A 25,557-nucleotide genomic window follows, 5' to 3' on the forward strand; every position below is an offset into this window, starting at 1 on the left:
GCGTCCTGTACACAAGAAACAGGACAAATACAACCCAGCCAATTGCCACCCTAACAGTCTACTCTCCCATCAAAGGCAAAGTGATGGAAGGAATCATCAAAAGTGTTATCAAGCGGCACTTACTCAGCAATAACCTGCTCACTGGATGCTCAGTTTGGGTTGCACCAGGGTCACTCGGCTCTTGACCTCATTACAACCTTGGTTCAAACATGGACAAAAAAAGCTGAATGCCAGAGGTGAGGTGAGAGTGACTCTGCTTGACATCAAGGCAGCATTTGACCAAGTATGGCATCAAGGAACCCTAGCTAAACTGGAGTCAATGGAAATCAGGGGGAAAACTCTCTGCTGGTTGGAGTCATACCTGGCACAAAGATGAGATGGTGGCGGCGGTTGGAAGTCGATCATTCAGCTCCAGTACATCACTGCACGAGTTCCTCAGGAAAGTCTCCTTGGCTCAACCATCTTCAGCTGCTTCATCAATGACCTTCCTTCCATCATAAGGTATGAAGTGGGGATGTTTGTGGATGAATGCACAAATTTCAGCACCATTCGCGACTCCTCAGATAATGAAGCAGTCCATGTCCAAATGCAGCAAAACCTGGACAATATTCGGGCTTGGGCTGGCAAGTTACATTAACTTTTTTAAAAAAAGATATTTATTAAAGTTTTTTAACACAATTTTTCTCCCTTACAAACAATAACCGCCCCCCCCATAACAAAAAAAAAAACGAGAAATCGCGCAGAGCAAGATATATACATGACAAAATGATATATTTACACAGCTTTGTACACTGGTCCTCACCCGTACGTGCCAGTTTCCCCAACCCTTCATGTTATCTCTTGCTCATCCACCCTCTCAGGCAGTCCCCCCCCCCCCCCAAGGTTGCTGCTGCTGCTGACCGACCTTCCTCTAACGCTCCGCGAGATAGTCTAGGAACGGTTGCCACAGCCTGTAAAACCCCTGCGCAGACCCTCTCAAGGCGAACTTAATCCTCTCCAACTTTATGAACCCAGCCATATCATTTATCCAGGCTGGGGGGGCTTCACCTCCTTCCACATTAGCAAGATCCTTCGCCGGGCTACTAGCGACGCAAAGGCCAGAATGCCGGCCTCTTTCGCCTCCTGCACTCCCAGTTCGTCCACTACTCCAAATATTGCTAGCCCCCAGCTTGGCTTGACCCGGACTTTCACCACCTGAGATATTGCTCCCGCCACTCCTCTCCAGAACCTGTCCAGTGCCGGGCATCACCAAAACATATGGACATGGTTCGCCGGGCTCCCTGAGCACCTTCCACATCTGTCCTCTACCCCAAAGAACCTACTCAACCTCGCCCCCGTCAAGTGCGCTCTGTGGACCACCTTAAATTGTATCAGGCTGAGCCTGGAACACGAGGAGGAGGAATTAACCCTACCTAGGGCATCAGCCCACAGACCGTCCTCGATCTCCTCCCCCAGCTCCTCCTCCCATTTACCCTTCAACTCTTCTACCAGCGCTTCCCCCTCTTCTTTCAACTCCTGGTGTATTTCCGACACCTTGCCCTCCCCGACCCATACACCCGAGATCACCCTATCTTGAACTTCTTGTGCCGGGAGCAACGGGAATTCCCTCACCTGTCGCCTCACAAAAGCCCTCACCTGCATATATCTAAAGGCATTTCCCGGGGGTAACTCAAACTTCTCCTTCAGTGCCCCTAGGCTCGCAAACGTCCCGTCGATGAACAGGTCCCCCATTCTTCCAATCCCTGCCCGATGCCAGCTCTGGAACCCCCCGTCCATCTTCCCCGGGACAAACCAGTGGTTATCCCTGATCGGGGACCACACCGATGCTCCCATTGCACCCCGGTGCCGTCTCCACTGGCCCCAGATCCTTAGCGTTGCGGCCACCACCGGGCTCGTGGTATACTTTGTCGGCGAGAGCGGCAGCGGTGCCGCCACCAACGCCCCCAGGCTCGTTCCTTTACAGGACGCCATCTCCATCCTCTTCCATGCCGCCCCCTCTCCCTCCATAACCCACTTGCGGATCATCGCCTCATTTGCTGCCAAGTAGTAGCTCCCCAGGTTTGGCAGCGCCAACCCTCCTCGGTCCCTACTGCGTTCCAGGAACCCTCTCCTTACTCTCGGGGTCTTATTCGCCCACACAAACCCCATAATACTCCTGCCTACTCTCTTAAAAAAGGCCTTAGTGATCACGATGGGAAGGCACTGAAACACAAACAGAAACCTCGGAAGGACCACCATTTTGACCGACTGCACTCTACCCGCCAGCGAGAGCGGTAACATGTCCCATCTTTTGAAATCCTCCTCCATTTGCTCCACCAACCTCATCAGATTCAGTTAATGTAGGGTCCCCCAACTCCTGGCTATCTGGATCCCCAGATACCGAAAGCTCCCCTCCGCCCTCCTCAGCGGTAGGTCCCCTATCCCTCTTTCTTGGTCCCCCGCCTGTAATACAAAGAGCTCACTCTTCCCTACATTGAGCTTATAGCCCGAAAACGCCCTAAACTCCCTTAGAGTCTGCATGACCTCCACCATCCCCTCCATTGGATCCGCCACGTACAGCAACAGGTCATCCGCATATAGCGACACCCGATGCTCTTCTCCCCCCTCGGACCACCCCCTTCCATTTATTAGGCAAGTTACATTAACACCACACAATTGCCAGGCAATGATAATCTCCTACAAGAGAGGATTTAACCATCGCCCCTTGACATTCAATGGCATTACCATTGCTGAATCCTCCGCAATCAACATCCTGGGGGTTACCATTGATCCTAAACTAAACTGGACTAGCATATTAATACTTTGGCTACCAGGGCAGGTCAAAGGCTAGGAATCCTACGGCGAGTAACTCACCTCCTGCCCCCCCAAAGCCTGTCCACGATCTACAAGGCACAAGTCAGGAGTGTAATGGAACACTCCCCACTTGCCTGGATGAGTGCAGCTCCAACAACACTCAAGAAGCTTGACACCATCCAGGGCAAAGCAGCCCGCTTGATTGCTCCTCCACCACCGATGAACAGTGATGACTGTGTGTACCATCGACAAGATGCACTGCAGTAATTCACCAAGGTTCCTTAGACAGCACCTTTCAAACAAATGACGACAACCATCGAGAAGGACAAGAGCAGCAGTTACCTGGGAACCCAACCACCTGGAGGTTCCCCTCCAAGTTACTCACCACCTTGACTTGAAAATATATATCGCCGTTCCTTCGCTGTTGCTGGGGCAAAATCCTGGAACTCCATCCCTAACAGCACAGTGGTTGTACCTACACCTCAAGGACTGCAGTGGGTCAAGAAGACAACTCACCCCATCTCCTGAAGGGCAACTCGGAATGGGCAATAAATGCTGGCCTGACCAGCCATGTCCACATCCCGTAAATGAATTTTTAAAACATTAAATCGCCTTTGGAGCAGTATTCACTGGATAACAGTCAGGGGCAGGACCCCTGATGTTTTCTCCTCAGTAACCCTAGACTGCACCAATAGGAACATTCTACAGCTGACAACTAATTGAGCAAAAGCCATAATTGATTTTGAGACCTTCCAAGTGTTCTTGCCTAATCTTTTCCTTGCTAAGTTGGTTGAACCATTGTAGGGAGAGTGATTTAAAGTATAAATTGATACAATTGCTAGATTTTAAGTTTATTAGAATTCCTATTATTGATGGGTATCATAGAACAATATAATTACTTTTAACTTGGTTAAAATTGTAACTTGTGTACTTAATAATGCTAACAGGGAAAGGACATTGAGTTATTTGGCCTGAAAATAGCTTGCTGCTTCACTATCTAACTGAACCATTTTTAAGAATAGTCGAAGAATGTTTAACATGCTTGCTGTGAGCCTTTATCGTCTTATTCCACACATTTTCCGTGGTGATTTCGATAATTAAGTTATAAAGCATGTTTTGCACTAAGTAATACTATTAACTGTCCTTTTTATAGTGTATACGAGATAAAGATAAAGCAGATCGGAAGCGGAAAGCTGAAATTGCACGGCTGCGAAGAGAGAAGATATTGGCCCAGATGTCCGAAATGCAGAGGCATTTTATAGATGAAAACAGGGAATTGTTTCAACAGACATTAGAAGAACTAGAAGCTTCATCTTCCACAGCACCTGACAACAGGTAAGCCAAAAGGATCTTTTGTGTGTATAACTGCTATTCTAATAATAATAATCCTTATTGTCACAAGTAGGCTTACATTAACACTGCGATTAAGTTTTTTTTTTTTAATTTAGAGTATCCAATTCATTTCTCCAATTAAGGGGCAATTCTGTTTCAAGTTGTGTGATTTGGGCAGGGGTTGCTCTGCTGTCTTGAGTTAATTCTTCAGGTGATCTTGGAGGTCTCTGTTGCAGCTTTGCCAGAATGTGAATTTCTGGAAGCCTGATTCTAAACAGAAGATTGTTTCCGTGATCAACTGGGAGAATTAAAATAAAGACTATTCTCAAGCACTTTGCCTGATGGTCTGGTCCATGTGCTAGAACAAGAGATAAAGTTTAAGATGGATGTATCTAATTTTCAAGTTGTGTTTTTAAAAAAAAAACTGCATTTATGTCACACCTTCGCAACCTTGATGTCCCAAAGTGACACACAGCCAATTGAATACTCTGTGAAGTGTAATCCCTGTTGTAATGTAGTACAAATGCTTTACCTCGGTGGATACGACTCATCAATATGAGTATCCTATAGAATAGGTTCATGTGTTGCTAATTTTGTCTTGTTTTACCTCCAGCCCTATTGTTCCTGATGCAGCATTGATTGCTTTAGGTCCCAAACAAACGAGAGTTTTTGAGAAGAAGCAAGTTGTTACGTGCATTTTGTGCCAAGAAGAGCAGGAGATTAGAATAAACAACAAAGCAATGGTCTTGGCATCATTTGTTCAAAGGTCGACAGTTTTGTCCAAAAACAGAGCAAGAACCATTCAAGATCCAGGTGACTTTGCGCATTGGTGTTTATGATTCTGTTAGTTCTCATTTTTTCTATAATGAAAACTAGCGTAGTTAAATTGCAATATACTTCATGCCCCACATTGGGTGGACCTGGAATTAGGAGAGGAAAGGGAGCAGAGAACACTCTGGCGATTAGATGTGGGACTGATGGCGGATGAGGGAGTGTGTGCAAGAGTGCGGGGGTGTATTGAGAGATACCTGGAGGTCAATGACGACGGCGAGGTCCCTGTGGGAGTGGTATGGGAAGCACTAAAAGCGGTGGTCAGAGGAGAGCTGATCTCCATTGGGGCCCACAAAAGGAAAACAGAGGCCAAGGAAAGGGAAAGATTACTGGGGGAGATTTTAAGGGTGGATAGGGAATTTGCAGAGACCCCGGAGGAGGAATTGTACAGGGAGAGGAGACGACTCCAGACGGAATTTGACCTTCTGACCACCAGAAAGGCGGAGGTACTGTGGAGGAAGGCACAGGGGAGGAGGTATGAATATGGGGAAAAGGCGAGTCGCCTGTTGGCTCATCAATTGCGAAAGAGGGCAGCAGCGAGGGAAATAGGAGGAATTAGAGACGAAAGGGGAGACACGGTGCGAAGGGCAGGAAAGATAAATGAGGTGTTCAAGACCTTCTATGAGGAACTGTATAGGTCTCAACCCCCAGAGGGAGAGGAGGGGATGCGGCAGTTCCTGGACCAATTGAGGTTCCCGAAAGTGGAGGAGCGGGGGGTGGTAGGCCTGGGGGCACCGATTGGGGTGGACGAGGTTATTAAGGGACTGGGAAGCATGCAAGCAGGGAAGGCCCCAGGACCAGACGGGTTCCCGGTGGAGTATTACAGAAAATATGTGGACTTGTTGGCCCCGTTGATGGTGAGGACGTTCAATGAGGCCAGGAAAGGGGGGACGCTACCCCCGACGATGTCGGAGGCGACGATATCGTTAATTTTGAAGAGGGATAAAGATCCGTTGCAGTGCGGGTCCTATAGACCCATTTCATTGTTGAACGTGGACGCCAAATTGTTGGCGAAGGTACTGGCATCGAGGATAGAGGACTGTGTCCCGTGGGTGGTGCACGAAGATCAGACAGGGTTCGTAAAAGGGAGACAACTGAATGTTAACGTGCGACGACTATTAGGGGTGATAATGATGCCCCCAGTGGAGGGGGAGGCAGAGATAGTGGCGGCAATGGACGCAGAGAAGGCATTGGATAGGGTGGAGTGGGAGTATTTATGGGAAGTGTTAAGGAGGTTTGGGTTTGGGAACGGGTTTATTAGCTGGGTTAGACTTCTTTATGGGGCTCCAACGGCAAGCGTAGTTACAGGTCGACATAGATCGGAGTATTTCCGACTATATAGGGGAACAAGACAGGGATGCCCGCTGTCTCCATTGTTGTTCGCGTTGGCAATTGAACCTCTGGCCATGGCGTTGAGAGACTCCAGGAAATGGAGAGGGGTGATTAGAGGGGGAGAAGAACACCGAGTCTCGTTATATGCGGATGACCTATTGTTATACGTGTCGGACCCAGCGGGGGGAATGATAGAGGTTATGCGAATTTTGAGGGGGTTCGGGGATTTCTCGGGGTATAGGCTAAACATGGGAAAGAGTGAATTATTTGTGATACATCCAGGGGACCAGAGTAGAGAGATAGAAGGCTTGCCTCTAAGGAAAGTGGAAAGAAACTTCCGATACCTGGGGATTCAGATCGCTAGGAGCTGGGGAACCTTGCACAGACTTAATCTGACACGGTTGGTAGAACAAATGGAGGAGGACTTCAAGAGGTGGGACATGCAGCCTCTATCGCTGGCGGGCAGGGTGCAAGCAATTAAGATGATGGTCCTCCCGAGGTTCTTATTTGTATTTCAATGTCTCCCTATACTAATCACTAAGACCTTTTTTAATAAAATAGACAGGAGCATCACGAGCTTCGTGTGGGCAGGGAAAGTTCCGAGAGTAAGGAGGGGGTTCCTTCAGCGTAGTAGGGACAGAGGAGGATTGGCACTACCGAACTTGGGCGATTACTATTGGGCCGCCAATGTGGCAATGATACGTAAATGGATGATGGAGGGTGAGGGAGCGGCGTGGGAAAGACTGGAGAGAAAGTCCTGTAAAGGGACGAGTTTAGAGGCGCTGGTGACGGCGCCGCTACCGATCTCACCTAAAAAGTTTACCACGAACCCGGTGGTGGCGGCAACATTGAATATCTGGGGACAGTGGAGGCGACAGAGAGGGGTGCGGGGAGCCCTGGTGGGGTCCCCAATCAGGAACAACCATAGGTTCGCCCCAGGAAGAATGGATGGAGGATTTCAGAGCTGGTTCCAGTTGGGAATTAGGAGGGTGGGAGATTTATTTATAGATGGGACTTTTGCGAGCTTGGGAGCATTGGAGGAAAAGTATAAGTTGCCCCGGGGAAATTTCTTGAGATATATGCAGGTGAGGGCATTTACTAGACAACAGGTGAGGGAATTTCCATTGCTCCCGACACAGGGGATACAGGACAGGGTACTTTCAGGGGTGTGGGTCGGAGAGGGCAAGGTGTCAGAGATTTACCGAGAGATGAGGGAAGAGGGGGAGGAGTCGGTGGGCGAACTAAAAGGAAAGTGGGAAGAAGAACTAGGGGAGGAGATAGAGGAGGGTATGTGGGCTGATGCCCTAAGCAGGGTAAATTCCTCTTCCTCATGCGCCAGGCTTAGCCTGATTCAATTTAAGGTGCTACATAGAGCACACATAACGGGAGCAAGATTGAGCAGGTTCTTTGGAGTGGAGGACAAATGTGGGAGGTGTGGCGGGAGCCCGGCAAACCACGCACATATGTTTTGGGCATGCCCGGCACTGGAAGGGTATTGGAAGGGAGTGACGGGAGTGATTTCGCGGGTGGTGAAGGCCCGGGTCAAACCAGGCTGGGGGTTAGCTCTATTTGGAGTTGCGGAAGAGCCGGGAGTGCAGGAGGCGAAAGAGGCCGACGTTGTGGCCTTTGCGTCCCTAGTAGCCCGGCGCAGGATCCTACTCATGTGGAAGGAGGCGAAACCCCCCGGACTGGAGGCCTGGGTAAATGATATGGCGGGGTTCATTAAACTGGAGCAGATAAAGTTTGCCCTGAGAGGATCGGCCCAAGGGTTCACCAGGCGGTGGCAGCCATTTCTCGACTACCTAGGGGAACGTTAGAGGGAAGACAGATGACCAGCAGCAGCAACCCAGGGGGGGGGGGGGGGGGGGGGGGGGGGGGGTTTAGTTTAGGTCAAAGATAAAGGGGTTTTGTTACTTGTGTATTGTTTAAAATTTCTGTATTGTTATTGTTGCGTTTGCTTTGTAAGAGGGGAAAAATTGTTGTTTGGGAAAAAATTTTCAATAAAACATTTATAAATAAAAAAAAAAAAAAAAAAAAAAAAAAAAAAAATTGCAATATACAATTGCTGTGAAGTTGGACCTCAGTAATTTTGTAATATTCTTCCTCACTTGGCAAGGCTTGAGATATTGACATTTTCTTTCATGAGCCAATGGAGTTTGAACAAATATATATAACACCAAAACACTATTCATGCTTATTTGCAAATGTATATTTTAATATTGTATCTCAAGAAGCTAAGTGGCATAATATTGTCTGTTGCCTAAGGGACCTTACAAACAGGTGAAACTGAGCAACAGTGTTTAGAAATCGCAAAATGTTCTTGATCAACTTTGAATTGAATAAATATTTAAACTTTTTAAAATTCAGTATGTCCCTCTTCTCCTCATCAGATAACTATGACCCATTGTTCATGCATCCAGATTTGGCCTGTGGCACTCATGTCGGTAGCTGTGGACATATCATGCATGCCCACTGTTGGCAGAGGTTAGTACCAAATAGTAATACCAATTGTAGATCCTTTTACGAATATTTAAACTGCTAATGTTGGCTGTTCTAATTACTTAGCTGTAAATGACACGGAAGCAAATTACAAGAAATGAGCAGTCAGCCACCATACTAACGCCTTTAACTAGCAATCACGTATTGCACTACTTTAAGGATTATTCTGGGAAGCAAGGCAATTAATCTGTTGTAACTATTAAACTATTGTTCAAACAAACTGCACACATTGCTGTTGCTATATAATTGTGTACTACTGGACAATAAGATTCAGTATGCTTTGTCCTGTAACTTAGTTAGAGTTTCTTGAACACTCAAACCATATTATGATGCATGGATGTGAATGCAGAGAGTATAGTAAATAAGATTGGAGAGTTATGGGCGCACATTCCGGTGTGGAAATATGATGTGGCGATAGCAGAGACCTGACTCGAGGGCGGGCAGAACTGGGCGCTAAGTGTCCTTGGGTACAAGGTGTTCAGGAAGGATAAGAAAGGAAGGATGTAAAGGGGGAGTGTTCGCAGTATTGGTTAATGAGAGCATTGCAGTGCTGGAGAAAGAGCATGTCCCAGTGGATTCAAGGACAGAATTAATTTGGCTAGAGCTAAAGAACAAAAGGGGTGCAATTACATTGCTCGATGTAGTCTGCAGACTGGCAACTCATGAGGAGGGTGTAGAAGAACAAATCTGTGGGGAAATTACAGAGAGATGCAAACATCATCGAGTAGTTACAGTGAGGAACTTTAATTACCCAAATGTAGACTGGGGCTATGGTAAAGGGTGGAGAGAGGCAAATGGTCCTCGATTGTGTTCAGGACAATTTTCTACAGAAGTATATGCCCAGTCCAACAAGACTTGGACTTACTTCTTGGAAATGAAGTGGGACAAGTAGATCAACTGTCAGTGGGGGGACATTTAGGAAATAGTGATCATTGTATCCTAAGGTTTAGGATAATGGTGCAAAAGGAAAGTAGGCAATCCAGAGTAAGAATAATTAACTGGAGGAGAGCTGACTTCAGAGGGGCAAGAACGGAGCTGGGCCGGTTAGATGGAAAAACTAGCTGAACAACGAACTGCCTTGAAAAAAGAAATGGTCCAGGCACAGGTCTATCCCCTTAAAAAGGAAAGGTAGGACAAACAAATCTAGAGGAGTGGTTTGGGTTTGGACCAAGATTTGTGGACTGGGTAAAGCTACTTTATAAGGAGCCGAGGGCGAGTGTCCACATAAATAACATCAGCTCGAAATACTTTCCTCTCCACCGTGGGACTAGGCAGGGGTGTTCTCTGAACCCCTGCAGTTTGCACTCGCGATTGAGCCATTGGCCATCGCGTTAAGAAGTTTGGGGGTATGGAAAAGGGATACTGCAGAGGGGAATAGAGCATAGGCTGTCCTTATATGCCGATGACTTGTTATTATATGTGTCGGAACCGAATGTGTCAATAAGGGGAATACTGGAGCAGCTTCGGGTATCTCGGGGTACAAATTAAATCTAGACAAGAGTGAATATTTTGCGGTGTCTCGGCCGGGGGTGGGGGCAGGGGTGGGGGGGCTGCCATTCCATAGGGCAGGGACTCAGTTTAGATACCTGAGGGTGCAGTTGCTCGGGATTGGCGGGGGGGGGGTGGGGGTCCGTAGGTACAACATTTCTAGTTTGGTGGGGAGGGTGAAAGCTGATCTGGCAAGGTGGGATGGTCTCCCTCTGTCACTGGCGGGTCGGGTACAGGCGGTTATAATGAATGCGTTGCCGCGATTCCTGTTCATTTTCCAATGCCTGCCGATTTTCCTGCCAACGGCATTTTTTAGAGAGATTGAAGGGATGATTATCTCGTTCATATAAGGAGGGAAGGTGGCCAGAATTAGAAAGGTGCTACTACAGAGAGGAAGGCAGGTAGGAGGTTTGGGTCTTCCGAACCTGATGTATTATTACTGGATGGCGAATGGAGAAGGTACGGAGCTGGGTCAGAGGGGTTGCCTCCCAATGGGTCAGAATGGAGGCGAGCTTGTGTAGGGGGTTGGGATTGAAGTAGCAACAGCGCCGCTCCCGACAGCCCCAGGGAGATACTCAGGGAGTCATAGTATTAGCTTTGTTGAGAATTTGGAGGCAGTTTTGCCAGCACTTTGGGTTGGTGGCAGGGTCAAGGGAAATGCCGATTCAGGGGAACCATAGATTTGAGCCAGGGAAGTGGGATGGAAATTTTCAGAGATGGGAGGAGAAAGGAATTAGGATACTTAAAGACTTGTTTCTTGGGGGTCGGTTTGCAGGATTGAAGGCGCTGGGAGCAAAGTATGGGCTGGAGAGGGGGAGATCTTTAGATACATGCAGGATTGAGACTTTGCCAAAAAAGAGATAGAGAGCTTCCCAGTAGAGCCGGCTTCCACATTGCTGAGGAGGTGCTGACGACGGGGGGACAGGAGAAAGGGGGAGTATTGGCGATTTATGGGGCTATTTTGGAAGAGGATCAAGGCACCACTGGAAGGGATCAAGGCAAAGTGGGAGGAAGAGTTGAGAGAGGGTATGGAGGAGGGGTTCTGGTGTGAGGTGCTCTGGAGGGTGAACGCCTCCACAAACAGACTGGAGTTTTTGTAGAATTACATAGAACATACAGTGCAGAAGGACGCCATTCGGCCCATCGAGTCTGCACCGACCCACTTAAGCCCTCTTCCACGCTATCCCCGTAACCCAATAACCCCTCCTAACCTTTTTGGTCACTAAGGGCAATTTACCATGGCCAATCCACCTAACCTGCACGTCTTTGGACTGTGGGAGGAAACCGGAGCACCCGGAGGAAACCCACGCAGGCACGAGGAGAACGTGCAGACTCTGCACAGTCAGTGATCCAGCGGGGAATCGAACCTGGGACCCTGGCGCTATGAAGCCACAGTGCTACTTGTGCTACCGTGCTGCCCAAGAGTTAAGAGAATGGGCCGATAAGGATAATGCTGTTGATGTGGTGCACATGGACTTTAAAAAGGCATTTGATTGAGTGCCACACAACAGACTTACGAGAAAAATTATAGCTCATGGAGTAAAAGGGTCAGTAGCAATGTGGATTCAAAATTGGTTGAATCATAGGAAGCAGAAAGTATTGCTTAATGGATATTTTTGCACTGGAGGCAGCTTTGTAGTGGTGTTTCCCAGGGTCACTATTGGGACCCTTGCTTTTTCTGATGTATATCCATGATCTAGATCTTTGCAGTATTGTAAACTGTGAAGAGGTCAGTGTAGAACTTCAAAAGGACATAGACAAGTTGGTGGAGTGAGCAGATAGGTGGCAGACGGAGTTCAATGCAATGATGTGTGAGGTGATGCATTTTGGTAAGAAGAGCATGGGAGAGACAATGTAAAATAAGGGCAAAAATTCTTAAGGGGGTACAGGAGCAGAGAGGCCTGGATGTATGTGCATAGATCATTGAAGGTGGCAGAAGTGGCGGTGAGAGCAGTTAAAGCATGTAGTATTCTGTATTTTATTAATGGGGCATAGAGTACAAGAGCAAGGAGATTATGCTGGACTTATACAAGGCATAAGTTAGACCTCAGTTGGAGTATTGTGTACCGTTCAGGTGCCACATTATAAGAAAGATGTGAACACATTGGAGAGATTGCTGAAGAGATTTACAAGAGTGATTCCCAATGATGGCCAACTTTCAGTTTATGAGGATAGATTGGAGAGATTGGGACTATTCTCCTTGAATCACACACAAGACAGGCAATCAGAGAGGGAGACGTAAAAATAATATGAGGATTAGTATGAAATGGAGGCTGAGTATTCTTGCTTCAGAGATTGAAGTCATTGCAGCAGCAGGCTGTCCTTCCAGGATGCAAAGTGATTGTAACGGCCAGTTGGATTGCCAACAAGGATCTTCTGGCAGGGGCATTCAGTCAGAACCCACAGGCTGTAGGGTTTCTTCTGGGGGTGCCACTTTAACTATTATTACCCCGGGCCTTCACTCAAAATAACAGCCTCAGGCCTGTGTAATTCTTATTTGTTTCCAACTCCACCAGAATGACCAGCAGATATTCTGAGATAAGAACAGTGTTCCACGCATGAGATTTTAAAAGGGTTTTTAAACAACTGACCCTCCTTTCAGCAGGTGGCTTCTCTGGATTTCCTTAAGATTTTGTTTGTCTCCCCTCACACCCAGTTCTCAGCCTGAGTTTTCCTCTTACTTGATTTCCAATCTCACTAGACTGTCTTTCCAGCTTTACTGCGGAGAAAACAGAGTCTTCAACCGGATGTTTGAAAGAGGTTTACCCTTTCAGGGAGAGAGAAAGCCTCCATCAGCTCTGAGTTCAAAATGAAACTAAAACTGGAAAAACAGTCTCTCAGAGGAAGGAACATTCCAGAGAAAAACCTGAACAATCAGCACTAACCATTGATAAGGCCCGGCAATCTGAAACAGTCTATTGGCAAACAGCCAAGTCCATCGAGATGTATCAGCACTGATGTCAGACTAAACAGCACATCCTGCTGGAGTTTTTAAAAAAAAATTAACGGTGAAGTCCATCTTAAAGGCATAGGTCCCCATTAATTGTCCAGGTACAAAGATTGAAATAGCAGAATAACAGAAATTTAAATGGTAAACAAGAGACAGATAGGGATTAACGGGAGGGTCCTTACAATTCCCTGGTTATCTGGACTGTAACTTGTACTTCAGGAAGCTTGCCTATTTACAGTTCCTGTCCTATCCAGACCTCCTTTTGACAGAGTTGAGAGATGTTCACTCCCAGAGGTCCTGTCTCCAATTGCAATCAAATTAGTTCAGCTAAAACTTAAAAGTTTCTCCACCTTGCAAGGTCCCAGTTGCTACGCAACACTCATATGCTTATGCCTTTTGTTTAATCTTAACGTTGTCGCCTTCAGCACAATAGAAACACAGCTGGAACTTTTTTTGTTGAAAATTTAGAGTACCCAATTTATTTTTTCCAATTAAAGGATAATTTAGTGTGGCCAATCCACCTACCCTGCACATATCATAGATTATCATAGAATTTACAGTGCAGAAGGAGGCCATTCGGCCCATCGTGTCTGCACCGGCTTTTGGAAAGAGCACCCTACCCAAGGTCAACACCTCCACCCTATCCCCATAACCCAGTTACCCCACCCAACACTAAGGGCAATTTTGGACACGAAAGGGCAATTTATCATGGCCAATCCACCTAACCTGCACTTCTTTGGACTGTGGGAGGAAACCGGAGCACCCGGAGGAAACCCACGCACATCCCCACAGACAGTGATCCAAGCCGGGAATCGTCTTTGGGTTGTGGGGGCGAAACCCACGCAAACACGGGGAGAATGTGCAAACTCCACACAGACAGTGACCTAGAGCTGGGATTGAATCTGGGACCTCGGCACCGTGAAGAGGTAGTGCTAGCCACTGCGCCACCGTGCTGCTCTCACAGTTGCAACTTAACCAACCCCCACACATACAAATATCTTTATCCAGCATGAATCTAACGTAGGTTTCATCCTTCCAAGCACAGAAACATTAAATGAAACACATTCAAAACTGTAATCTATTCCAGGCACAGAAACATTAAATTAAACACACTTAATACTATACCCTATTTCTAATATTTACCGGTACAAATATAAATCCCTTAAATCCATCTTTGCTTTCCTAACACCATGTAGTTAGAGTCTGGATGCACTGTCTGGCATGTGGTGGAAGCAGATTTTGGAGGGCATTATATGATTATTTGAATAGAAACAATGCAAGGGTACTGGGAAAAGGCAGGGGAATGACCTGCAGTCATAATGCTCATTTGGAGAGCTGGTGCAGACACAATGGGCCGTTTGGCGGCCTCTTGCTCCTTAGCAATTCTGTGATAGAATGGTCACAGCCCAAAAGGAGGCCATCTGGCCCATTGTGTCTGTGTCCGCTCCCTGGAAGAGCAATTTACCGAGTTCCCCTCACGAATACAAGAATTTGGGCCTGGAGTAGGCCATTTGGCCTCTCATGCCTGCTCTGCCATTTCATCAGATGATTCTCTTGTCGATCAAAAATCGATCTAACTCAGTCATGAATATATTTCATGACCCAACCTACACTGCACTCTGGGGAGAAGAATTCCAGACCTCTTTCAAAAAAAAAATTTAGAGTACCCAATTCATTTTTTCCAATTCAGGGGCAATTTAGCGTGGCCAATTCACCTACCCTGCAAATCTTTGGGTTGTGGGGCGAAACCCACACAAACAGGGAGAATGTGCAAACTCCACACGGACAGTGACCCAGAGCCGGGATCGAACCTGGGACCTTGGCGCCGTGAGGCAGCAGTGCTAACCACTGCACCGCCGTGCTGCCCGTAACAACCTCTTGAGAGAAAAAAGTCTCCTCTTAGTATTAAATCGTAGTCCCCTAATTTTTACACTGTCTACTAGTTCCAGACTCTCCACCAGTCAGGAGCACAGATGTTCAGTTGTGTTGCTCCCAATCAATAATGGTGTTTAAATGTTCAGAGCCTAATGCAGAATCGATATGCATATGTAGTAGCATCCTGCTGCAGTGCCAGATTTCTCAGGCTTTCAGTTACAAAAGTAAGGACCGCTTGCTAATCTTCCACATTCTAGTGACATTACATACTGACAGTCTCTTGAAATTGTGAATCTGTGGCATTTTTAGTCCTGAAAGTAGTTAATTTTTCACAGAAGGTTATCAAAATGTTTGTGTTCAGAGCTCAAATTCAAAAGATCACCTAGTTACTCTCAACATCTATATACAATGTGTTAAATGAACTGTTTATGTTTATGTGAAGAATTATTAGATTAAATATTGTTCTTCTTACCTGCCAGTTACTTTGATGCCGTTCAAGCAAAGGAGCAACGGAGACAGCAAAGGTTAAGGGTTCACACAAGCTATGATGTGGAGAATGGAGAATTTCTTTGTCCGCTATGTGAATGTTTGAGCAACACTGTTATTCCTTTACTTCCTTCTCCTCGAAGCCCACTGAACAGGTTAGATTATTGAATTATCTAAGACAATAGCCTTCTCCAACTGTAAATTCCTCATGTCGTAAGTGTTAATGCTTGACCAAAAGGTCTTGACTTACTCTTCACTATTCAAATTGCAATTAATTTGCCTCTTTCTGCTGCATCTGTTGTCTCCCATAATTTTCCTGTACAAAAGCTGCTACACTGGGATCATTCTTAAGTGAAAATAATTTCTGCATTATCAACTATTTCCTTAAACTTCACTCTTCTCTCCGTGCCCACCTCTCAACTCTAACTGATCTTTGTTTCTTTTTCACGAAGATGGTGACTTCTCATTCAAAAATGTATTTGTTTTTCCGTTTTCCTCTTGTGCAGCAAATCTTCCCATGCATTGAACTCCAATTCTTTCTCTAGTTTCTCTACCATCAATCCTTCATGCTCCTCTCAGCCATGAAATCTACCCCTCCACACATTAACCTATTCCCATTCGTCTCCAGGCCCCCAGGATGGCTGATACTGTAAATGGTATCATCGGACACTATCCTCTTTTTCAAATGCCATTCTCTGACCTTTTTCATGGTGCAGGGATTGAATGCTCAATTGGAGAAACTTTTATTTCCCCAATGAGTTAACTGTTTAGGGTTCAGGTGGCCAAGGGAAGTAGAGGTGTTGATAGGGAGGAAATATTATTACCGAAGTGGTGCTGGGTATGTTGAGGCAAATAGGAATGGAACCATGGAACAGGACAGTTGCATTATCAGCTGTTAAAGTGTGCTGAGTAAGCAAGGAGAACAAGTAACGGCAACGTGGTTGCAGTGATGAAGGAAATAGTTGGAAACAGCAACAAGCGCAGCCTCAGTGACATGAACAGAGCTGAGGCTGTACTAAAGGGATTTGTACAAGAGCTTATGGGGGAGTTGTGAACTGAACAGGTGGGTTGTGGCAAGTTTAATGATCTTGGATAGTAAGCAAGGCAAGAGAAGGGAAGTAGTTGGATAGGGTGGATGAGACAAGGGAACATCAAAGTGGCCAACATGACACAAGCTGCCAGAATAACCTCTGTACAGGGGGCATCTGAACATTATATAAAGAATGACGAAACCCAGATTTGGGAGGACAACTGTTAAAAATTGCTATCTGGAGGCCAGGTACGAGAAAAAGCATTCATATATCCAGGGCTTTTGGAATACCTTGAATCTGATCATTTAATAGAACATACAGTGCAGGAGGAGGCCATTCGGCCCATCGAGGCTGCACCGACCCATTTAAGCCCTCCCTTCCACCCTATCCCTGTAACCCAATCTAACCTTTTTTGTCACGAAGGGCAATTTATCATTGCCAATCCACCTACCCTGCACGTCTTTGGAAACCGGAGCACCCGGAGGAAACCCATGCAGACACGGGGAGAACGTGCAGACTCCGCACAGACAGTGACCCAGCGGGGAATCAAACCTGGGATCCTGGCGCTGTGAAGCCACAGTGCTGTCCACTTGTGCTACTGTGCTGCCCTTGTGGGGCACTTGTACTGTATTGCACTTGTGGGCATCCATCACTATATTCCTCTAGTTAGCCATTAAACTCAGCGAGATTGCAGAGGATCTCAGAATGAACCTTCTAGCAACCCGTTCCCATCTACAGAAAGCAGCTCCACAGCATCTTCAGAATATTGGCACATAGTGATCATGCATACATTGTATTATTTCACAATGAGCACATTTTTCTTTGACTTTTTAAATATTTTTGTTGGGTTTTCTTCAATATTTGTAATATTTCTGGGTCAAAATGTTCTGTCAGTAAATCTGTTTAGTTGCCTTTTGCACCCATTTATATTTGAACCCATCGTAATAATTATCAGTTTGGATCAACTTTGTTGTGCTCTTTATATAATGAAATTTTAATGTCGCCCCAAGTTAGCAAGGGAAGTCCAATCAATGTCTTGGATTTTTTATGATTCTTTGAATACCTTAATTTCTCACCCATTAGGTGCAGGGATATAGTTTGTTATGTAGGATTACATAGGATATATGGTCGAGAAACAGACCATTCTGCCCAACCAGTCCATGCCAGAATTTATGCTCCACTCATGCCTCCTTCCGCCCCACCTCATCTAAATCAATCATCGTAACCACCTATTCGCCATATACTTGTCCAGCTTCTCCCAGATACAGATTACATCTGTACCTATTTTCTTCAACCACTCTATGTGTTACTGAGTTCCACATTCTTGTCACTCTTTGGGCAAAGATATATGGTCCACAATTGATCGAACCAATGCTCCATATGGTAATTTATTTTTATTCTAAACTGCCTGCAAATGAGATTCTTCAGTTTTTAAATTGCAGCTGATCTGCGGCTGCTGGCTTGATACGTCGATCCACTTTAATCCATACATTATGTTACCACTGCTTTATTCAAGTAATGTGGTGCCTTGGTAACAAACTAATTACTGTTATCCATGTTAAATTTATCTGGTGTCTAATGGTCTTGCCGCCTAAACAAGTCACATTTTTCATGAATTTTGGTGTATTGTCTGTTGTTTGCTTTTTCTCCTATTTTGATATTCACAAGTTTAATGATTTTGCTTATTTTTCTTTAAGTGAGATTTTTGTTGTCTTCTAATATAATAAAATAAATTTGATACATTTAGGGTGCGTTTTTTCTCCATCACACTTTGTTGCACTACAAATCTTTATAAACGAGTATGAAAAATCATAAAATCCACCTCTTTAATCGTGCCTATGTTAAAGCTGTAAGTTAATGTTTGAAAAGGACACGTGAGACAGGTGTGTGTATGCACAAACAGGAACGGTTGCATCCACCGCTTCTAGCTTACAATAAAAAAAATTGTGCATGAAGATGAATATTTTCATTTTTAATCACAGACACGGAAAGGGCGAGACAGCTGCATATTTTTGTTCTGATCACTGAGAATCAACAGTCATTGTTCACAGAGCAGGCTTGGTTATATTCAGTTGTAATGGAAAGGAAATCATTATTATCCAGGATCCAATTTAAGATATACTTGCTTGTGTCTCTGAATAGAAATGTTAAACTTTTTTCCACTTTCTTTCACCCCAGTTGAACACCCTTGCCTTATTTCCACAACCCTGCACAGCAGCTATCCCTTTAGAGCAATATAACCAAAGTCTGGCACACGTTGCCGGTTCCTTTTCTCCCACACCTTCCAATTCCCATTTTCTTCAACATTTCCAATTCTTCTATCAGCTTTTCTGTATTTGATTTCTAATAAATACACAGTTTGCCTTAGTCAGGCGTATCCATGGTCCAGAGACATTTTGTTACCATGGAATAAGGTATTATACCATGTATTATAAAAATGGACTTGTGATACCCTACCTGTGTAATCTTTGGGTTGCGCTTTGTAACTATCTTAAATCAATTGTTGATAGAGAACTTCTGAAAGTAAAACATAAGGTTGTGTAATCCCCACTTATGAGAAAGATCAGGACTGATAATTCTAAACTGACCCCTTGGTGTTTTTTTAAGTGATTGTTGATCTCTTGAGAAGTTGATGTATGGGTTTTTTTTTTAAATGCACAATTGATTTTATTTTTGAATCAATTACAAGGAACAGTACTGGAGCAGAACATTAGGAGCGAAAGAGAAAATGCTGGAAAATCTCAGCAAGTCTGGCAGCATCTGTAGGGAGAGAAAAGAGCGAACGTTTCGAGTCCGATGACTCTTTGTCAAAGCTAACAGACAGAGAAAGTGGGGAATATTTATACTGTGGAGTGAGACTGAAAGATGAATGATAGCCACAGAAACCCAGGGAAATCGGGTGCTAATGGCCACAGAAACCAAGGGGAAAGAGTGCTAATGGCAGTCCCCAGAGAGGACAAAAGATGTGAAAGGTCAAACAGCAGGGAAACTAACATCAGAGGATGAACTGTAGATGTGGGGAAGGGGAAGGGGAGCAAAGAGGAGAAAGGTGCAGGAAAGGTGGATAAGATTTGGGGGGGGGGGGGGGGGGGGGTGATGCGACCATCAATTCACTGAGAGACACGTTGAGAAGTAAACCGTGGTTTTAATCAGCTTACAACTGAGCCTGCCTGTGACCGGTACAACAATGAATGTGGCCCCGCAGGTCAGCTGCCTTTATACTTCCTGTAAGGGGTGGAGCCATGGGCGAGCCTGTACATGCCCCGACATATCCCCCTGTGAGTGAAGCCGTACTATGGTCCATAGGTGGAGCCCACAGGGTTAAACACACAACGTAACACGATACAGCAGTAACATGATATCACAGTGCACTGGTGAATTAACAGTAGTTCCATTCACCACAGGGGGGAAATTAAATGTATATTAAGAAAGAAAGAAATGGTAAAAGACAGTTAAAATGAAATGAAAACAAATGGGTCGCGGTGGGGTAGAGCTGATCATCTGAAGTTGTTGAATTCGATGTTCAAGCCAGAATCGCAAGATGAGGAGATGTTCCTCCAGTTTGCGTTGCGCTTCACTGGAACATTGCAGCAGGCCAAGAACAGACATGTGGGCATGGGAGCAGGGTCTTTTGTTAGGATAGAATATTAGGAGTTCTTGTTTTAAGAGGAAACGGGCAACACTTTGGTGCCATTTTCATTAAACACGATTACCTGTGTTTTTCTTTTTAGTGACAATTCAAAAAACTGCACAGGCCTTCCTGCTTTATCACGTTGGCTAAAGTGTACGTTGCAACAGTTGAATGTCCTGAAGAAAATCCAGGAAAAGCAGACGGTACCTGGTAAGTACGAGAAAAAAGAAATTCAGGTTTATACTTAATTTTTGTTAGCAGTCTGTTATTATACATGTAGTATGACAGTTGAAGTGAAAAATGCCTTCTGCGGAATGCCGTATTACTATGATTAATAGAAAAATCTTCCATAGTGAAGGTTATTTGTTAACTGAACCCTAGTGTGTCCAAGGATGTGTAGGTTCCGTGGATTGGCCATGCTAAATTGCCCCATGGTGTCCAGGGCTGTGCAGGTTAGTTGGGGTTGCAGGGATGGGGAGAGGGTGTGGGCCAAGGTTTCATAGGGTCGGTGAAGACCTGATGGGCCGAATGGCCTCCTTCTGCACTGTGGGGAATCTATGGTTCTATGAACTCTGCCTGTGATACTGAATTGAGCAGAGTCAAGATTGTTGAATGTTAACAGAAATTTCTATAGCCCTTTCAAGATGAAATTGTGATTGGAGCAGTAGAAGTAAAGAAAACTTCAGGATGCCTCCTAATTCTTTCCTTTTGCTCATCATAAGACCGCTTTTAAGCAGGCTTACATCTCTTACAAACCCTAACTTAATCTTGTGTCTAGTTAATGTGATCTTGCATGCCTCAGGACAAACAAGTTATCTTTCACATGCTGGGCTATACTCCGTTATATTGGATGAATACAATATACTCCTTAACTCTCTGGTAAGGTGCCATTCAGGTTAAATTTCAATTCTTTTATTGGAAAGAAAATGGGTTTAATTCTCACTGATACATTAAACTGCTTTAATCTGTATTAAAATCCTGTGCTCTAAAGCAATCTGAAGTGATGTGTGAAGACAGGAGAGCCTTTGTAATAATCTGAAGAGCTTCATTGCTCATGTCCCAACTGCTGTCATTGAGCACTATGCAAATGAATTGTGTGTGCTTGAAAGAGCAGACTAACTAATGTAACATAAAAGCAAAATGCTGTTAATGATGAATTTGAGTAGTTCTAATTTTAGTAACTTCTGGAATGACATTGAAGTACATTTTATATGTTGAGGCTCTTTGAACAACTCTTTTTGTGAAGGAAGTATAAGTATTGAGTTTCACTTGAAATTTATTTTTGGCATCTTAATTTGAGTTTTCAGAGTTGATTTCAAATGTGCTCCATTGTACGATCAAATGACTAGTCTATAAATTTACTCAATGAAATAGTTACACAGGAGCAGAAATTGAAATGCGGTACTAGTGGTAACATTTTAGTTTCTTGATTTGGCCTTTTGTTTGTAGTTTTGTGCCATTTTGCCTCCAATTATTGGGTGGAATAGTTTGGCTAGCATTTGTGGTCCACGATCAAACAACATTGAAGGAAGCAAGTTAACTTCAGTTTTCTGTCTCCTCGACGTGAGAAATTTGTTTGTCTGAACAGTAAACATTGGACTCCAATTATCTGGATGATTGACAGATGCTAAATGCTGAAGCTAGTGTGCTCAACTGTGTTTAACTTGAGAAATAAATGTGAAAACATAATTTTAAAATTTTCATTCATCATGTGCACTCTGCCCAAAGGCAGGTCCGTGGCTCATTGTCTGCTGATGCTAACTTTAAGATATGCATTCTGTAAAAACAAGGACGATTGTATAAATGATTTTCTTAATTCCTACCTCCAATTTTACTCCAAATTTCTATTAAGTTGAATATTGTACCTATAGTGATAGTGATTTTCTATACAGGTAAAGCCCACATTTATGTAATACCAATTTGCCAGAAATGCCAGTTTTATGGACAGGCTTACCTGTTTGGGGTGAACGTTAGTTTGGTATTGTTTGATAACCAGCTGCTACAAGGCAGACAGAAGTAATGTGAGTCAATGCTCTCTCTCTCTCGGCTTCTTGCCTTCTCCTTTTGCTCCCCTCCTGATTGATTAATTAGTTTTTTTAAATTTTGAGTACCCAATTTTTCTTTTCCAATTAAGGGGCAATTAAGTATGGCCAATTCATCTACCGTGGGCATCTATTGTTTTGTGGGGGTGAAACCCAGGCAGACATGGGGAGAATGCGCAAACTCCATATGGACAGTAACCTGGAATCGAACCCAGGCCCTCGGCGCCATGAGGTAGCAGTGCTAATTACTGTGCCACCGTGCCGCCCCTTAATTAATTTATTCTAAAGCCATTGAAAGTGATGTAGTATTTTACGGTTGACATGTGTTCATCACTTTCGATTGATCGCCGTGCTTCATTAAACATATGCAGTGGAAGTATATTCCAGTCATTAGACTCTAAACCTGAATCTTATAACAAGCACGAGCGGTATTGTTGACCATTTGATTTGGAGCATTGTTTGTCGTTGGCAGCACTGTGGAATTTGGACCATAATTCAAAAAAGTCTGACTCCCAGGGACTGGCAGTCGAGATATTGAGTTGCATTTAAACTAATGCGTAAGTGAGCCAATGAACCACACAATACTGGTTTTAAGGAAAATCCTTTTTTACAGAATGAACTCTGCCCCGACCCATTTCGTAGAAGCTGGATTTACCTGTACTTGCATTCATTCATAACAGTGTTTGTGTTTCAAATTAGACTTTATTGAACATTTAAAAAATCAACTGTATTAATCACAGTTCATCCATAATCTGTTTCTTTTTTCAGATAACCTACCCAATACTATTCTAGAAGGAATGGAAGTCCCTGAGGGATTTGAACCTGATGTAAAACCAAAGTGTGTATTTTGATCATTAAACAATTTTAAATGATTCAATGTAGCCGTAGTTTGCTTTGCCATTTGTTGTGAAATGATAAATTAAAAGCACTCAGTTTATCATTTCAAACACCGTATTCTGTTTTATAGAACCAATATTGGATTGTGTGTACACAGCCCCTAAGTTTGAGTTCCTGTTTAATTGTTATCACATGGGATGGTGTTTCTTTAAGATCATTTGCATCTAATCTCAGCTTTAAGGCCATGAATGAATTATTCTATGCCTAATGGCATGCTTTCCAGCCAGAGACTGCTCTTGGTATCTCTAACATGATAATGGAGATCTGGACAGTTGATTGCTGAGCAAACATTTCACTATATGGTGGATATAGCAGTTTTATTTTATTCACCCATTTGATGCAATGTTAATAAGTAAGCTTCTTGCTCCTTAAAGTTTACTCAGCCATATACAAAGCCTTGTCAATTGTTCCAAAGAACCATTTTCTTGCTTTATATAGTCTGTTGCTGTGCTGTTGGTTGAGACAAAAATTTGCTACTTGGATGTTTCATGCAATGGTGCTTTATTTCTTTTTTCAGGAATCCGTACTCTGATAGCATCAAGGAGATGCTTACAACCTTGGCTACAGCAACATATAAAGTGGGTCTCAAGGTCCATCCCAATGAGCAGGACCCACGGGTGCCTATAATGTGCCGGGGAAGCTGTGCATACACAATGCAAGCAATTGGTGAGTCACAGTAAATGCAGTGCTGTATTTGCTTTCAGGATGCCAGACCAATATGAGGGGCTGGTTTAGCACAGTGGGCTAAACATCTGGTTTGTAATGCAGAACAAGGCCAGCAGCGCGGGTTCAATTCCCGTACCGGCCTCCCCGAACAGGTGCCGGATTGTGGCGTCTAGGGGCTTTTCACAGTAATTTCATTGAAGCCTACTTGTGAGAATAAGCGATTATTATTATTATGTTAAACTATTTTTAAAAAGCCAGTATGTTTGCTAAGTAAACCTTGTTGACTTCGTTCTCCAAAATTAATTTTAATGAAGAGTTTTACATAATGTTAAATTTGACCAAATTGTCTTTACATAGACATCTGAAATTTATCAGTGTGAACAAGACGAGTGTAGGCTTTTAGAACTGTTTTACATTTACCTTTCCAGAGCGTTTCCTGGCAGATGAAGAAAAACCATTGTTTGGTCACCTGCCATGCAGGCAGGTAGGAATGATTAATTTGTGTAAACATTGCAGATTCATAAATGCAAACCAAAATCTGAAAATAAAATAATGGAATTGCAGTGCAAAATTTATATAGCTACTAAGATATATTCTGGAAGAATGTTCTCTAAAAGCAGTGAAGACTAATATGTTAAACTATGCTGCTGGTCAAACTTTATTATAAGGAATGTGAATGTAGCTTAGCCTGGGCTTCTACATTACTTTGCTTGCGATCTTTTAAAAATTGATAGTTGTAATTTGGGTTGATGTAAAGAATTAACATATTAACATGTTGTTCCAGAAATTATGCATGTTAGCGTTGTAATTCTAACACTACTACCACTGGCATTGTTTATTGGCTGTGAAGCACTTTAAGATGTCCAGAGGTCATGGAAGGCACTATGTAAATACAAATTATTTCACTCTTTCTTTGTAAGTCAAGTTTCCAGTTGTTTTTCTGCAGCTGTAATTGTGTCTTTTAGGATGACTGTCTGAAGGCATTAACCCGATTTGCTGCATCACAGTGGACTGTGAGTTCTGTGTCTGTGGTTCAAAATCAATATGCTCGACTGTTATCAGGTTTGTGCGTTATGTAGCTTGAGTACTTGATAATGATTCTATACAACTTCAAAAGTCCTTATTACAAGTCAGTTTGCCAGGTCTGATATTCTGCTGCCTTGGGAAAGCGGGTAACATAATCAAAGACCCAACCGAGTTATTTTCTATTCCAACCACTTCCATCGGGCAGAAGATACAAAAGTCTGAGAACACACACGAACTAATTCAGAAACAGCTTCTTTCCCGCTGTTACCAGACTCCTGAATGATCCTTTTATGGACGGACCTAATCTCTCCACGCATCTTCTCTACTGTGTAGCACTATACTCTGTATTTACTTTGTGTATTTATCGTGTGCCCTATGGTTTTCATGTATGGAACGATCTGCCTGCACTGAATGCAGAATAGTACTTTTCACTGTGCGTGGTACATGTGACAAAAAATCTAAATCGAAATGAACATAGACTAAAATGGCAATTTTAATGAATTGTTGTGTAGTGTTTGGCCTTGTAAAATGGAACACAATTTTGTATATTTTTTCCCTTTTTCAGTTCTGATACCCGATGATAACACTCCGATTCCTCCATCCATTCTTGATGTTGACATGTTCCATTTATTGGTAGGTGATCAACCTATTTTGCTCTTTTAATGATCTCTCACTTTA

At 44.0% G+C, this 25,557-nt stretch overlaps 1 protein-coding gene across 3 annotated transcripts in view; it reads left to right on the plus strand.

The window, feature by feature from the left end:
- Nucleotides 1–25,557, plus strand: part of ubr2 (ubiquitin protein ligase E3 component n-recognin 2) — a 231,668-nt gene that overhangs the window by 185,783 nt on the left and 20,328 nt on the right. For all 3 annotated transcript variants that reach the window (XM_072510121.1, XM_072510112.1, XM_072510130.1), the window contains exons 29-38: nt 3,947–4,128; nt 4,739–4,938; nt 8,679–8,772; nt 15,580–15,741; nt 20,349–20,458; nt 23,059–23,128; nt 23,705–23,853; nt 24,282–24,337; nt 24,819–24,915; nt 25,445–25,512. In XM_072510121.1, coding sequence (XP_072366222.1) covers nt 3,947–4,128; nt 4,739–4,938; nt 8,679–8,772; nt 15,580–15,741; nt 20,349–20,458; nt 23,059–23,128; nt 23,705–23,853; nt 24,282–24,337; nt 24,819–24,915; nt 25,445–25,512 — 1,188 coding nt within the window. The remainder of the gene's footprint in view (nt 1–3,946; nt 4,129–4,738; nt 4,939–8,678; nt 8,773–15,579; nt 15,742–20,348; nt 20,459–23,058; nt 23,129–23,704; nt 23,854–24,281; nt 24,338–24,818; nt 24,916–25,444; nt 25,513–25,557) is intronic.

The sequence above is a fragment of the Scyliorhinus torazame genome, chromosome 1, assembly GCF_047496885.1.
Source record: "Scyliorhinus torazame isolate Kashiwa2021f chromosome 1, sScyTor2.1, whole genome shotgun sequence".
NCBI lineage: Eukaryota > Metazoa > Chordata > Chondrichthyes > Carcharhiniformes > Scyliorhinidae > Scyliorhinus > Scyliorhinus torazame.